This window comes from Ceratotherium simum, chromosome 31 (genome assembly GCF_057802395.1).
Source record: "Ceratotherium simum simum isolate JZ-2026a chromosome 31, ASM5780239v1, whole genome shotgun sequence".
Classification (NCBI taxonomy): domain Eukaryota; kingdom Metazoa; phylum Chordata; class Mammalia; order Perissodactyla; family Rhinocerotidae; genus Ceratotherium; species Ceratotherium simum.
The window spans coordinates 16,805,065-16,822,291 of record NC_141930.1 but is presented as its reverse complement, the minus strand read 5'-3'; the positions used below and the strand labels follow the sequence as shown (position 1 = coordinate 16,822,291).

At 45.1% G+C, this 17,227-nt stretch overlaps 1 protein-coding gene across 1 annotated transcript in view; it reads right to left on the bottom strand.

The window, feature by feature from the left end:
- SLCO5A1 (solute carrier organic anion transporter family member 5A1) overlaps positions 1-12,584 on the bottom strand; it is a 132,601-nt gene extending 120,017 nt beyond the window's left edge. Inside the window, exon 1 of the mRNA XM_014792033.2 lies at positions 11,658-12,584. Within this exon, the coding sequence (XP_014647519.1) occupies positions 11,658-12,573 (916 nt within the window). The 5' untranslated portion in view covers positions 12,574-12,584. The remainder of the gene's footprint in view (positions 1-11,657) is intronic.
- Positions 12,585-17,227: the final 4,643 nt, after the last annotated feature.

Genomic DNA, 17,227 nt, shown 5'->3' with positions numbered 1-17,227 from the left:
CTTCTCCTTACCAAAAAAAAAAAAAAAAAAAAAAGAATCTTAAATCTTCTATGTCCTTCATTAGAATTCAAGGCCAAAAAAGTAGGGAAATACCTGACAAAAACAAAACCCACTATTATTATTATTAAAGTATCATAGCTAAGAATTCCTATTGCTGGAAAGTCAGGAAGGGTACAATTCAATTTCAGACACTTGCAAATTATGTAATTTCATCCTGCTGAAGATATTAATTACATGAATATCCTCTTCACTTTTAAGCAAGAGTAACCTGCACCTGCCTTTCTAGCTTATATTAGGTAACAGGGATTAGCATTTTTGCTGGGTGACAGTTTCACAAGCAATCATAACTCCCAGGAGGGGAAGTAGACTCTGAATTTACCATCAGGTAATACGCAGCTGCCTGGAAAAGGAGCAGAAGGAACGCCTGATTCCCCAGGGACAGCTGTCACATGGCGACATCGCTCAAGCCACCAAGGGGTGGAGGAAATGCTCAAGAGACTAGCTTCTGATGGCTCGAGGAAAGGCAGAACAGGCTACAGCTCCTCTCCAGACCCGAGCCCCAAGTTCCAGAACAAGACCATATCGAGCCAGGCTGAACAAGGCAGAGAGCCGGAGAACTTAAGAGGCAACCACTAGCCTTACCTCCTTGTCTCTTTTATAGATAATGAAATTAAGAAACTCAGCTAAAGTCACACCAGAGTTTATAAACTTTTCCCTCCCCTCCTCTCTCCATAACATGGATAGTTAGAGAACTCAGGCTTTGGACAATGACCTTGAGTGCTGGTTTTGCCACTTTTTAGATGACCTTGAGCACATTATTTAACCTCGATTTCCTCATCTATAAAATGTGAAAGATAAAAGTAGCTGCCAGTTTTTGACAAGGGAGCAAAGACTACACAGTGGGGAAAGGACAGCCTCTTCAACAAATGGTGCTGGGAGACTGGATATCCACATGCAAAAGAATGAGGTTGGACCCTCACCTTATGCCATATACAAAAGTTAACCCAAACTGGATTAAAGACCTAATGTAAAACCTAAAACTACTAAACTCCTAGAAGAAAACATAGGGAAAAAGCTTCAGGACACTGGATTTGGCAATGATGTTTTGGATATGACACCAAAAGCACAGGCAACAAAATCAAAAGTAGACAAATGAGACTACACCAAACTTAAAAACTTCTGTGCATCAAAGGAGACAATCAACAGAGTGAAAGGCAACCTACAGAATGGGAGAAAATAATTGCAAGTCATATAACTGATAAGGGTTAATATTCAGAATATATAAGAAACTTCTACAACTCAACAACAATAAAAATAATCCTATTAAAAATGGCAAAGGACTTAAATAGACATTTCTCCAAAAAAGATATATAAATTGCCAATAAGCAAAAGATGAAAGTAATATGAAAAGATGTTCAACATCACTAATCATTAGGGAAATACAAATCAAAATGACAGGGAGATATCAACTCACACCCATCAGTATGGCCACTATCAAAAGAACAGAAAATAACAAGTGCTGTTGAGGATGCAGAGAAGTTGAAACCCTTGCGTACTGTTGGTGGGAACATAAAATGATGCAGCCATATGGAAAACAGTCTGGAGGTTCCTCAAAAACTGAAAAATAGAGTTACCATATGATTCAGCAATTCCACTCCTGGGTGTATACCCAAGAGAATTCGAAGCAGGATCTCAAAGAGATATTTGCACACCCATGTTCCTAGCAGCATTATTCACAGCAGCCAACAAGTGGAAGCAACCCAAGGGTCCATCAACAGAGGAATGGGTAAAGAAAAGGTGGTAAATACATACAAGGGAATATTATGCAGCCCTAAAAAATATGGAAATCCTCTCACATGCTACAACATGGATAAACCTCAAGGATATTATGGTAAGCTAAATAAGACAGTCCTAAAAGAACAAACACTATATGATTCCACTCATATCAAATATCTAAAGTAATCAAAACTGTAGAAATGGAAAGCAGAAAGGTGGTTCACAAGGGCTGAGGAGAGGGAGAATTAGTGTTAATGGGTATAGAGTTTCAGTGGTGTAAGATGAAAAAGTTCTAAGGATCTTTTGCACAACAATGTGAATATACTTAACACTACTAAGCTGTACACTTAAAAATGGTTGATGATAAATTTAATGTTATATGTTTTTTACCACAATAAAAAAGAGAAAAAAGTAGCTACCGCACAGAGTTGTTCTGAGGATAAAATAAGATTATAGAGCACTTAGCACAATGCCTGGTATATTAAACACTCAAAAATATTTGCTGTTAAAAATAGCCCGTGTTAGACCCCACATACGAAACCATATTGGAGGGGTTTTTTTCCTTAGTTAATTAAGCCCTTGTTTATTTTTAAGAGAAATTCTGGGTCTTATAGCCCCTCATTAAATCTATCCTACATCTCCTCTTGAGGTCTAATTATTTGGTTGGTGAGCTCTGCTTTAGAATGCTGATTAATCACTTTATAGTTTTCCAGAATTCTTCCTCTCGATGTTTTCTTTTACTAAAGCCACCACCACTAAAATAGAGCCCAGATATGAGGGGGAAATGGCACCACACCACTCCCCTTAGCACACATACACACATACACATACACACACACACACACACAGAAATACATAATTCCCTCTTCAAGGATTACAGTATTCTCAACTCCAAAAATATGGTCCAGAAAACCTCTACGGTTAAAAAAAATTTTTTAAGCTGATGGGAACTGAAGTCACAATAAAAACCATGAAATCCTTCATATTTTTATACCCACTAAAAATAGTCTACTATAGCACACTATAGTATCTCCTATAATCTACTAATAACACAATACAATATAGACACTATGGTATCTACTGAGCGATGATGTAGCAATGAGTAACGCACATTAGTTTATATTTCCCATCCCTTGCTTGCTAGAAGGCTTTCCCATTTACAAAGACAATTTTCCCTAGGTCTCCTCCATGCATATGGTCAATGCTTTCTGATTCTATGATCTAAAGATTTCTACTTTCAGTTCCAAGATATAAGAAACACAAGATACAGAGTAACTTGAATGCTTAAGATGCAAAAATTTACAGCATCACTATTGACAATTCTTTGTAGGATAATTCCTCGTTGTGAGGTCTGTCCTGTGCACTGGAGGATGTTTAGCAGCAACACTAGACAAACACCACTAAATGCCAGTAGGCTCCCTTCAAGTTGTGACAATCAAAAGTGACTGTAGACATGACCAACTGTGTCCCCTGATGGGTAGGGGGGATCACCCCTAGTTGAGAATCAGTGTTCTAGAATGACTGTAAGCTATGCAGTTTTCCATGGGGAAGTGAGGTTCAGATCATGCAACACCTGAGTACCGCAAATGGTTTTGGAGGAGGAAGATCAGGCAGCTGAGGGACCCTCATCTCTTTCTCTCTAGAGCAGGGAGACGGAAAACACAAGGCGAAAGCACTACCTCCTGCAGGAACACCCAACACAGCAGAACCCATCAACATGGACTCACAGTCTCCATTTCCGAATATTCCAGTCTCTTTCTCCAAAAAGACATAATAGAAAAATCCAAATCCCCAGGTATGTTTCTTCACCTTCATTTCTCTCCCAGGGCTTCATTCCTAAAATGCCTACTCTAAAACCCACTTTGCCTCCATTTTTCTTTTCCAAAATCTCTCTTCATTCTTTTTAAAATTATGCCCAAAAAGAATGACTTGAAATCCCCACACAGCTGAAAAAAAATTCTCGTAGTTGAAGTACAGACACACATTAATCAACAAGTGTAGGATGTTGCATAGGCTGGGGAAAAGTGACCCCACCATCCAAAGACTTGAACTTTTCAGAATTTCCGTTACGCAGTGATGATTTTTTCAAATAGAGATAGGTTTATAATCTATAAATCAGTTCAGACTCAGAACAAGTTGGCTATACGATCTGGGCAAATCCTTTAATCTTTTCTTTTTCTACCATCATAACCATTTTTAAGCGTGCAGTTCAATAGTGTTAAGTATATTCACATTGTTGTGCAACAGATCTCCAGACTTCTTCATCACGCAAAACTGCAACTCTATACCCATTAAACACTAACTCCCCATTCCCCGCTGCCCCCAGGCCCTGGCAACCACCATTCCACTTTCTGTTTCTATGAATTTTACTATTTTAGATACCTCATATAAGTGCAGTCATACAGTATTTGTCTTTTTGTGAGTGTTTTAGCACATCTGCAAGGTTCATCCATGTTGTAGATGAAAGTGTCAGTATTTCCTGCCTTTTTGAGGCTGAATAACATCCTATTACGTATATGTAAATCACACATTTTGTTCATCCATTCATCTGTCAATGGGCACTTGGGTTGCTTCCACTTCTTGGCTATTATGAACAATGCTGCTAGGAACATAGGTGTGCAAATATCTCTTTGAGATTCTGCTTTCAATTCTTTGGATATTTCCCAGAAATGGGATTGCTAGATCATATGGTAATTCTATTTTTCATTTTTTGAGGAACTCCCATACTGTTTTCCATTGCACAAAACCTTTAATCTTTTGGAGTCTGGGTTTCCTCACTTGTCAAGTGATCATTTTTACAAATGGGGCTGAATGAGATGATCTCTAGGACACGTCTTGGCTTGGCAGTTACTGCTGGACAGAAGCTCAGCCACCGAGTCCAGCTTGGTCCCTTTCCTGTCTGATCACCCTTTGCAAAGGAAAAACTTCTGATCCTCATTCTCCAAAACCATTTCCAATATACCCAGGTCTTACATTTGTCTGTCACCAAACTCCCAATTCACTGCAAAAATTTCTAGATTGTTTAGAAAGAAAAAAGCAGAGCCAAGTGCATGGGTTTCTTTGCTTTTCTCCCACCAAGGAGCCTTATAAGGTGAGCTCACCTGGGTTGCACAGCTCACAGACTTGCCTCTGACCTGCAGAGTTCTACCAACAGAGAGATACCCGTCATCACGGAGCCTTCAGGGTGGTGAGAGGAATAAAGAAAGTGTGCTTGCTTTGTTTAACTTCAGAATGAACACTGTTTGTCTGAGGCCACTTTCTCTCACTGAACTCAGCAGTGATCATGAGGTCACACAACCGCAGAATTCATAAAAGGAGCCACAGCTTAGGAAAGCCCCAAAGTTGACATCTTGCTTTCACAAATGCAATAAGAGATGGTGGGGTTTTTTCTGATGAAGCAGAACTTCAGTCAGCAGCTGGTGTTGCCCACAGCGGCTCCAACCCCAAGCCCAGAGAGAGACTTGTGGAAAAGCCCAAGATCTGTGGTCTGTAGATCTTCTGCTCCAAACATGGTCCTCCGACCAGCAGCATTGGCCTCCCCTGGGAGCATATTAGAAATACAGAGTCTCAGGTCCCACCCCAGACTTACCAAAGCAGAATCTGCATTTTGAAAAGATACCCTGGTGATTTACACACGTCTTAAAGTTTAAGAAGGCCACGGATGCTGAGTTGTTCTTGCTCTCTGCACTGCATCCATTCCAGGAATTTCTCTACGTGTCCTGGATCATTTCCTCAAATCCCTCTACCGTCCTTCTCTCTCATGTTAGTTTTTAGTGGAGTTTTTTTTAATTTACTCTTGATTTGTACACAGCCTACTTCCCCAAAGGATTTTATGTGGCTTACAAAGGTGAACACATTGTAAACAAGATGAGCAAAATTAAAGCAGAATAAAAAACCAGTTAAAAGTCTTAGGGGGGAATGTGTGTTCCCACATGGTCTTTCCTTTCTTGCCCCGTCCAGTCCCCTATCCTTGTCCCTCCCTAGGAAAGGAGAAGGGGTTTGATGTGATTGATGAATTTGAAAATAAACTGAGATGCCCAGTTCCTCCTTTTTGCCTCTTGGGTGTGAGTATGCACACAAGAAGTAAAAATTTTGCCCTGCTCCTTCTTGGCATAAGTCTCCCCTATGCACTCCCGCCAGCCCCGGCCCACATCGGGAGACCCAGGGCTGCCCACTGTTGAGGTCCAGCATGGCCTGTGGCTGGATGGGTACGTCTCTTTAATACTGAGATTATTAGAGAGTCCATTTGCACAAAGATGCGAGCTACCTTCTTCAACCTCATTTCCAGCAGTTTTAAGAAGTGATATTTTGGCCCCCGTGTGTTTACTCCTTTGATTTATTTCTCAATTCACTCAGAACTCAAGTGAGGGGAAAGGGTGCTATTTATTGGATCCTTTCAAAATCCCAACAAAAAGATCAAGAGAACTAATGCTACAAGCCACTTAGGATAGGTTATGAATACTGATCCCAAAAAAAGGCCTGAATTTTCTGGCTACTGAGGCAAAAGGGAAAACATGACCAGGGTGGCAGATACAGCTAGACGCCACTCAGTACTCACTCCACCCCAATCTTACTTGCCTTCCTCTCCCGTACAGACTGGAAAACCTAAAACTTGCCTTTCCAAAAAGCAAGTTAGCTGGAGGAGGCCAGCACACTCCACTCAGGCCAGTGGGACATTCTCGAGAGTAAGTGGGCACTGCCTCCTCCACTTTCTCCCGCTCTGAGGAACAGGTGTGCGATGCCTGAGGCGCAGCAGCCACTGCTAAGAGCCGGGCAGGAAGAGAGAGGAACCTGGCACCACTGAAGGCTGCACCAGCCCCTGACCCCCTACCCCAGCCGGCGTGTTGCTGGATGATAAAGAAATCCCTAACTGGTCAAAGCCACAGATACACGTGGTTATATGGTTCTAGAGAACACCGAACTGAAAGATACATATATGTATCTTTCATTGTTTTTATTACTACAAATAAAATCGTATAGATAGATAGATATAGATTGCTCTATATGACATTGCTAAAAACTGATCAAGATTTTTCCATATGTTTCTAAGAAGGACTTCTTTTCTTTTTTCCAATTATAAAAAAGATATGTTTAAAGGTTTTCATGCTCAGAAAGAGCCATATATGTCAGAAAGAGCACATACATACAAAAATATATGTATAATCATTTACTTGTGTAGACACATATATACACACATATATAATGTTTATATTACTATAATATCTTGATGAAATAGAAATCAACTAACTTCAAGCTCACTCTACTTTTAAAAGCCTGAGGAAATATAAGAAAAAAAAAGAAGAAGCCACTAGGAATTTATTTTAAAACAACAACAATTATTTCTGAGCATGTCCTGGGACCCGTTCTTGTTCACAACATCCTGCCCCAATCTATGTGGGCAAATGAAGACCCACAGTGGTGAACCTGGGACAGCACAGGCCCTCAAACTTTGAAAGAACTTTTGTTATGTTACACTATGTGCAAATATACATTACATAAATGTTCACACATTAAAGAAAGAGGATCATCAAAGGTTGACATGCAGAAAGTTCTGGCAATAAAACCCAGAGTTCTCAGAAAATTCAATTAATCAGACCATAACAGTGCTGAAACACAGATCAAGATTTTCCTGTACAATGTTTCTAAGGAGTGATTTCCTACACAACGTCTCAATATTCTATGCAATATTTCCCTCCTTTTTTCCAATTACAAAAAGATACGTTTAGGGGTTTTCATGCTCAGAAAGAGTAAAATATCTCTCACTGCCTGCTCTGCCCACTCTCTAGGATGAGTTTGAATTCTGCGTTAACAGAGCAAAGTACTGCCCCTTACAGTTGGCTGAACGTTTGCACACACATAATCCCATTTGGTCCACAAAATATTACAGTGAGGGAGACAAATGTAATAATCCCCATGCAGAAACAGAAGCTGAGAGAAGTTAAGGAATGTGTCTAAAGTCTTATGACCAGTCTTTGGTAGAGCCAGACTGAAATACAGGTCTCTGCCTCTCCTCCAGTGCTCTTTCTAAGGCACTGTGCCCATTCTGACTCTCCTCTGCGGTGTGAAGTCAGGGCTGACACACCAGGGACGTGGAACGGCTGCACACACACTGCTTGGCCAGTGGCCGGACCATGCCAATCATTTATTATCCTGAACATCGCTCTATCAGAGTTGTGCATTCTAATCTGGAAATGCATCCTTTTTTTCCTTTTCCCACCTGGTTAGCCGTTTTTTCTCACTTTCCTGTTGATTCATGAATTTCTTGCCCCTAAATGGTCACATTTGCTCTCTCTCCTTGAGATACAATTACAAATCATGGCCTTACTTCTTAATACCTACAAAGCTATCTCTGTGCTCCAGGTCCACACTAAACCTCTCTCCTTGCAGAAAGAGGTAGGGCATTTTGGGTATAAAGGCTGCTGTGTCTCATCTATGACCACATCTCTTCTACAGGTAAAGCTGCCAGAAAGTTAACATGGAACTTTCAAAAGATTAAGATACAATTTACATGCCATTTCAATGGTTTTAACATTAATTGAGATATTTGTTCCTGCCTGCAACTACTAACCTGCTACCTGATTTTTTTTCGTTCTGTGGTTGTAATGAGAAGTTAAGAAGACTGACAAAGAGGTTAAGAAAGGGGTGGGTAGTGAAAAAGGTAATATAGAAGAGCAGTTTCGTGAAAAATAACAAGGATATTTAACCAGTTATTTATTAAGAAAAAATCCCATATTGTAATAGGTTAACACCACTTATGTTCTAAGAATATAGTCGTCTCTCTGATTTGAATTTGTACAAAAGTAACATATAAAACATGCTTTAAAAGGTTTAGAGAAGGATCTTGTTTTGATGACTTAAGGCCACTTCATCCTTCTGCACCATTCTCAGAACTCTGTTGAATGTGGCACATCCTTTGGTTTCAGTTTGCTCTCAGAGCCTCTTGCCAAAGAACATGCAGAGTGGAGGGAAGCTCAAGGGCTCTGGGGTCAGACAGGAGTGTGTTTGAAGCCCTTAAGCAAGTCACTTAAACTCTCTGAGCCTCAGTTTCCTCATCCATGAAATAGGGAAAACAATTCCCATTTCATAAGGCCATTGAGAACATTAAATATAATAATATATGTAAGATTCCTGGTACTCAAACCGCTGTAGCTTTTACTGAGACCCATTTAATATGAAGGAGAATTCTCATAAGTTTCCCAAAGAATGTGTCCTGAGGCATTCATTAAAATGTTTTCAAAAAAACAATTATTAGTCAATATCTAAAAGAATAAGAGAAGGAGAAGAGAGGAACAGCAAACACCATTTGTATAACTTTTCTTCCCTTGCAGGTGTCACTTCGCACCCCTATCTTGAATTGGTAATATTTCATCATTACACTGAAAGCTCCTCGGGTGCTGGGACTAAGTCTCATTTTTGGTCTTCCCAAAACTAGCACAGTGCCTAGCACAGAATATGCACTTAATATACACCTGCTGTTTTCCTTCTTGGTGGGCAACCACTAGCAGAAAAGTTAAATTTCAGGGCTCTTACTAGTGGATGTTCACCTTGTGTAGGGCTCTGCCTGTGTTTTTGATGAAGCAAATTTGTGTCAATAGTATCCAGAAGTGGGATGGAAGGGAGAGCCAAGTTTTCAAAGTAAATGGAGGCAAAGATCAGAAAGAATATAAAAAACAATTGTGATATTTACGAGTCAAGGTATCACTCTAAAGATTATTTACCGTTTTTAAAGGGAGAAATGTATGTTTACAATGGAAAGAGCTGGCAATCACCCACTCAACCAAGTTATTAAACTTAACCTCATTAATGAATGGCCAGATGCCTGTAATATAAAACATACAGCATCACCTATGAAGTAGTCTGGCCAAAAATGTTTTGTCTAAACCTAATCAAACCTTTAGACTGAACTTCCAGTATATGAGAAATACACGGAATGAAGGAACAAAGTGAGTGACACCACGAGGAAATAATAGAATGTGGAACAGTCCACAAATTAACTAGACTTGTCCCTTCTAAAAGTCTATGTGATGGAAAAAGAAAAAAATTAAGGCACTATTTTAGATTATAAAAAGGCTAACAGCCAAATGCAATGTATGAGTGAATCCTGATTGGCTCCTGGTTAAAGAAATAGAGTTATAAAAGACTCTGAGGGGACAATTGTGGAAATTTGAATATGGATTGGATATTTGATGATATTAGGGAATAACTATTAACTTTCTTAAGGATATTAAAGCTCCTGCAGTTATATAAAAAAAATTTCCTTCTTTTTAGAAGCTACATGCTGAATGAAGCCTAGTGGTCCCTGCAATTACTTTCAAAGGGCTCAGCCTCCCACTCCAAAAAATATGTTTCCATCCATCCACACACACACACACACACATAGGTGGATAAAGCAAATGACAAAATGAACAGCTATTGAGTCTAAGTGGTGGATACGCTGGTGTTCATTGGACTATTGTTTCAACTTCTCTGTTTGAAAATTTGTCATAATACATGTTAGAAAACATGGAGACAAAGTAACAAGTAAGCTATTTCTCCCCGCCCTGAATGGAAATTTCTTTCTCTTGCATTTAATAATAAAAATAAGTTATAAAACTCTTGTCCTAATGCATTTGGGCCCGTTACTGGGGACTATACATGGCTCGGACACCCTCTGTAACAGATTCTGGGGACAATAGTTCTACCGAGGAAACAGTCCAGACCTCTTAATTGGGCATCATTTTCCCTGTCCTTTGAAATCTTATTATTCCCACATCAAAAATCCTATCAGCACATGGCTAATAAATTGTTAAAATGTAGCTAGTATTTGCTTATTTACATTTTTTTATAAAGTAAAATCCTTTATCTTCTTTCAGTTGTGCCCCAGTAAAGAAATATAGAAAAACCAAGATCTCATCCAGCATGAGTGCTATTCATCCTTTCCAAGAGTTCAAATCCATCCCTCAGAAGTTCAGTTTCGAATGGGCTGATAGTACAGGGAGGTGCTGACAACCACACAGATTTCTAGGACCTACATTTTCCTACCCACTTCAAGGGCTGTCTGGCCTCACATGAGCACCCTGTACTTAACCCAAGCACCCCCTGTCCATGGGAGCTGATTCATGCAGGTCAACTCACCAAATCCAAAGGCCACTGCTTTTCAGAAAATAGTAATGGATTCTGCTCCAAAGTCCATGTAATTGAGGATCTTCAACCAGCAATAAAAATAGCTTTGGATAAACTTTACGTGTGATGTTGCTTCTGCATAAAGATAATCTAGTCATTTGATATCACTCAAGTTCTCTTTAAGGTAGTGATGCTGGTGATAGGTAAGAACTACAGGTACTGAGGCAATAAAGCACATTTGCTGTAGTCTGGGTGCTGCACGAGTCCTGCTGTTGGCGACAGGAATGGGAAGGAGCAGGAGATGCGGGCAGTAAATAACCCTAACTTCACTCCGCACACTAAGTACTTCTATTCCTTCCCGAACCTTTCTAGAAGGGCAGCTATTAGAAGATAAACTTGACAAATCAGAGTTTTTTCCAAAGGTAGGCAGCAAGAGAGAGAAGCACTCTATAGTTAAAAGTTTGTATTACTTGGGAAAAGACAAATGTGAAGTGTCAGTCTGAAAATTAGTTCAAAGAACTCTCAACTATTGGATTCTCTCCCAAATCAAAAACACACCACACTAAGGCTAAAACATAAAAACATAAAATAAACTGAAGGATAATGCTTAAAATATATATATGTAATATGTTATAAAAAATGCTAGATATATATATTTCCAGATATATATATCTCCGGGATATGGGTATACATGTGTATATCTCCAGGAAAATGTGAAAGAAGGTGTTTCCTTTTGGCTTTTGAGTCCAAGCTTATCTGAGAGGATCTGAAAGTCTTACCTAGGTACAAGGATGCGTTTTCTTTCTTGACATTGTCGTCTAAGTAGGTTGGTCCCAGGGTATAAATCGGTGTGGAGCCCATTCCAATGAGAATCTGTGCGCAGATGAATAAAGCCACATAGACCCAGTGACTGTTACCTCCCGAGTCCTTCAGGCAGGCCGGAGGCTCCAAAGGCGCCGTGGAGTTGCCGTTCTGACACAGGCCGTCGTTGGAGGCCGAGGCGTTCAGCTCCTGGATCTGGTAGGGAGGCGAGATGAAGTGAGGTAAAGCGAAGAGGGCTGCCCCGACGGCGATGAGAAGTCCGCCCACGGCCAGCCACAGGGGCCGCCGACCCCGGCCGCCGAAGTAGCTGACGAACACCACCACCACCAGGCTCCCGATGTCAAAGCAGCTGACCAGCAGCCCCGACTCGGAACTCTTCAGACTGTAGCGCCTTTCGATGGTGGTAATGACACTGCTCAGGTACCCGGAGACCATTAACGCCTGGATGAAGGTCAGAAAGCACATGCAAACCAGGAAGCAACGGGAATCAGTGAGGACCACGTACAGGCACCTTCTCCCCTGGAGCGTGGCCAAAGCGGAGGACACCGACACGGTTTTGATGACGTCCACCCTGTGGTTACATTCCACGAGCCCTGCCATCTCTGCCGAAGTGGACGGGGCAGAGAGGCTGGGGGCCAACCGGCTCAGGCCTTGCTTCAACTCCTGATGGCACAAAGAATCTGGACAGCCGAAGGCTGGCTTGGCGCCTACACTCGCGGGACTTAGGTCTGGCCGGCAGGAGGTGCTATTGAGGACGGGTAAACTCTGGGACCTGAAGGTCTCTGGTTCGCACTTCTCTGGGACAGCTCCTACTGTGGCCGATGCTTCCGGCTGCTCTGCCGCCTGGGGCTGCAGCCCAGTGCCTTCGTCCATGGCTCTTAGAATTCAGATTCGATTGCTGATCCACTCAAGGACTCCAGCGCTTCTCATCCACCGGGACGAGGGGCTGAAGCTGGGCCCACGCAGTCTTGCCCACCACGGACTGGGGCTGGGGATGCGGAGCGGCGCCGCAGGGCATCCTCACCAGCAGGGAGGCGCCCAGGGCATCCTGACCTCAGACGCTGCCCCGAGGCTCGGCAGCCGCGTACCCCGGGGGACTGGGGTCCGCGCGGTCCTGCGATGAGCCCTGCTTGGCGTCCACCTCGGGGCGGTAGCTCGCGGCAGGAGCCTTGCGCGTCCCGGGCGCATCCCCTCCGTCGCCGCCGCTCGGCCCGCCGCCCGGAGCGAGTCCGCCCCGTGCCCAGCGTGGGGGCGCTTAGCGCTGCTGCCCGCGCCGCATCCTGCCCGGCTGGCTGGGCCAGAGGCGCCCTGTCCTCGCCGCCTCGGATCGCGACACCCTCGGCCGCAAAGCTGCCGACCTGCAAAGCAGAGAAAGAGCAGTCAGCGAAGAGCGGCTGCGGCTGGGTTTGGCGTCCCGGCGCCCCGGGGGCCAGCGCTGGGTGACTTGGACCGTCCCAAGTGGGACGGAGGGACGAGCGAGGAGCGGAGCCCTGGAGGAGGAGGCGGCGGCTGCAGGCTGCAGCCTCTAGTGCCCGAACAAGAAGCAGCAGGCGGTCGGCAGAGACCTTCCCTCATTGTCTATCATGGACCTGCCCCGCCCCGCCCCTTTTGCCTTAAACAGCGATCTGCTTTTATACGTTAATAATTATCGACCCGGCAGCTCTGACTCAGAGGCAGCGTCTTTTATTCGAGTGAACTAATTGCAACCTTTTGGTACCCCCTCCTCCATTACTCAAAATAGAAAATGCCCAAAAGAACAAAGGAAAGTTGGTTTTTTTTCACAAACACAATGCATTCCCGGTCCCAGTTTTAAAAAAGAAAAGAAAAAGAAGGGAGAAAGCTGTGTGTGTAGAAATGTGTGTACACATTTGTGCGCAGGCACGTGTGCGCGCCTGGATGTGAATCCGTCTGCTGCATGAAAGACACGTATTCAAAGCCCAAGACAGCCAGAAAAAGGTCAACGTGCTGGCCTCTTTATTCCCAACACTAAAAATAACCCCCCAGCCCGAAAGAACTATTCAATTACAAATACCAGGGCCATTTGAGGCTTCGGCCCACACTAAGTCCCAGCGCACGGTGTCAAGCGAAACCGAAAATCAGTTTCCTTTGCGTAGGGGTGGGGAAGGCACAACAAACAAAGAGATGCCGGCACGCTGTCACCGAGCGCTCCGGGAGCCCACGGAGCGGGCTCAGCACAGGCGGGCGGGCAGGGAGGTGTGCTATTTACAGCCAGCGCACCCCGCGAACGTGGGCACGGGGTGCATGCGCGCGCGCGCGCGCGCACACACACACACACACACATACACACCAGCGTGTATGTCTCGGAACCCCTCGCGCGATCCCGCACCCAGCTTGAATTCAGCGAGAACCGAAAACAGGTGTGTCCCTGGGGTAAGCCCCTGCCCCTAATCTCGGGAACTCCCACTCCATGCCTCTCTCCCGGGGGATGTGCACCAGGTAAGAGAAGAGAGCCAGACTTCACTGCATTGGGTTTCATTCGGCGGCGCGCTTTTGTGATGCTGCTGAAAAAATAAAGGAGGAAGGGTAAGGGAGAAAGGCGGGGAGGCCGGGCGGCCAGGGGCGGCCGCTCCGGCGTCTCCCTCGGCTCTGCCGTGCCAGACCCGCTCCCGGATTCCCGGCCTGCCGGGCGCTCACATCCCGGGCTTCCCCGCCGCCTCCTCGCCCGGGCGCCTTCCCGGGGAACCCCACCGGCTGCCGCGCGCCGTGCCAGGGAATCCCGGCAAACTCCCTCCCGCGCCGGGGGCGTCCAAGCCCCTGCCTGGGCCGGCACCTGCACCGCAGCGCAGACTCGGATGGACACACGGATCCCGGCAGGGAGCTCTCGGAGCCGGCGTGGAATCCCAGGGACACCCCCCTGCACACACACACACACACACAGCGCGCGGGAGGACAGGACCGCCGGGGACAGCTCGCCGCGCTGCCGGGGCGCACGAGCTGCCGCTACTCACTCTTGAGTCTGTCGGTCAGTCTGGCTGGCTGAGAGTGGAGCGCCGGGAGGTGGGGACCGTGGAGATGCGGGAGTAGTGGGGAGCCGCCTGGGGAGGCAGCCTCGGTCCAGCCGCCGAGAAGTCAGAGAATGAGACTGTGACTCAGGCTGAACTCTTCCCCCCCACCCCTCGCCTGTCACCCAAGCTGCTTCTCCTCTCCAAGCAGACACACGCGCACAAACGGCCCCGAACGGAGCGGCAGAGGGCGCAGGCGCGCGGGCAGCCGCCTGGCCCAGCCCAGTCCGAAGGCAGGGAGCCATCCCGCTGCCCTTCACCTGAGCGGCGGCGGAGGGCGAAGAGCCCCGAGGTAGCAGGTCTCCTAAAAAGTCAGCTGCTGAGGCAGAGAGCCCACTCTGAATAAAGAAATTCTTTCTGTGCGTTTATTCCTTGCCGTGGGCACCCACAGTGTCTCAGGGACCACAGTAGGCTCTGGGGACTAAAGATGAGTAGGATAGGATCCCTGGACTGAGGAAACCTCTGTCTTGTGGAAGAAACACCCCTGTAAGTAGCCTAAAACAAAGCAGTAAATTCTATGCAGGGTGCTACTGGAGAATCTAATATCCATTAACCTATTAGATCTTCACCTCTAGGCAGAAGGAAAGGCGTGTGGGAAAGCATGGGAGCACGGTGCTGCAAGTAAACAGGTAGTTGAGTGGCAGGGAGAATGCAGGGATGGGGCAGAGGACCAGGCTGCAGGAGTGGCAGAGTAGGAAAGGTCAGCAAGGGCTTCACTGGTTGTGTGCTGTCAGCCCTGAAGGACAGTGACCTTCTGACTCGCTCACCAGAAAGCTGGTTCTGCAGTGGTGGGTGAAGGGAGGCCACACTAGGAGCGTGGGTTAAGTGAGCCAGCAGTCTCTGAGCAAATGTGATGAGGCAGTGTCGGGGGCATGGAGAGGAAGGAACGGATGGAAAACACATTGAGAAGGTAGAAGCGGCCAGACTTGGAAGCTGATATAATCTGGAGGATGAGAAAATGGATCAATGTAGGATGTCTCTCAAGTTTCACGCCTGCGTAACTAGGTGGGTGATGTCCAATGAAAACACAAGAGGAGAAGCATGCTCTTGGAGGAAAGATGGTTCTCGTTTTAGATGCATTGACTTTGAAATGCCTTTGAGACATCCAAGCCTACATGTCCCACAAGCCATTGGATATATGACGCGTGGGAAATTTGGACTAGGGTTATGGACTGGGAGTCATTAGCCCGAAGGTGACATGGGGTGAATAAGGAAGATCATGCAAACTGAGGGGCAGTAGGCTAAGAACAGGGCTCTGGGGGCACCATGATCTAAGAGGAGAGGGAAAAAGCTAAGACGGGAGATTAGAATCAATGGTCAGAGAAGTATATGAAGAATCAGAAAAGAGCGAGTGTCACAGAAGCCACAGGAGCAGAAAACTTTAAGAAGAGGGTGGTCAGATGCATAAAAGCCTGCAGAGAAGTCAAATAGGATGATTACTGAAAGCAGTCATTAGCTGTAGCAAGTAGGGGGACACTGCTGAACTTTGACAGAGGGAGATGGTGACCTGATGAGGGAAGGGGATTGTTCTACAATTACTGGTGACTATGCTGGCCATCACTGCCATGCTGAAGCCACTTCATTGGTCCCTGGCCTTATCCAGTGAGAGCATTGTCTCCGCTTTACAGCCGTGATCAATGAAGTGTAGAGAGATTAGTAATTTGGTAAAGGCACAGAGCTAATCTGTGGACCATGTGAACCCAGGTACTCCAAAAGTCCATGCTCTTAACCCTGACTCTATACTCTCTCCCTTATCATTGGATAGCAGCTTGACTTTTTAATGCACCTTGAATCTGTTAATTATCTCACTTAGGTCCAGCAACCACCATATCTACAGTTGATCTTTAGAAAACAAGATAGGCCAGCTGACCCGAAAGAACAGCTCATGTATGCTTGAAGTCCATGTTGAGAGACAGTACCGATCTTCTGGCAGCTGCCAGACTGACCGATCAGATGGGGTGAAAACATTCATTTCCTTATCTCCTGCCATTGTCTCCTTCTTAAGAGCTCCCTCAAGCCCACTGTTACTTTTTCACAAACAGACAATATGACTCCAGCTGCCATCCTGCTCAGATTTTAGTCCCCTACTGCTGATAAGGTGGGCGCAGATATGTGGCACTTCTTGTACCTGACTGCTCCTCTGAGCTCATTCTGGTTCCAGACAGAATGAATCTCCCTCCTGTTATAGCCTTCCAAGCTCTTTGGCTCATTCTCTCATTTCGGCCTCAACCCCAGACATCAGTTGTTCTACAGCAAATTCAATCTGTGTCATCAGGTGCCAGCAGAGGGCTTCCTTGCTGAAAGTCAAATAATCATGTCCCTGGAACACGCTGTGTTTATTCATGGTCAATTACCATGGTTAAACTGGAAACAACTCTAAGAACCTATAGATTTTTTTTATTGTCATTAATAGGAAGATCATGATTTATAGATAGAATTTAAAAGGGCCAATTAGCTACCCACATAGGAAACAAGAAGAAAACATATAGCGGAGACGGTTCTTT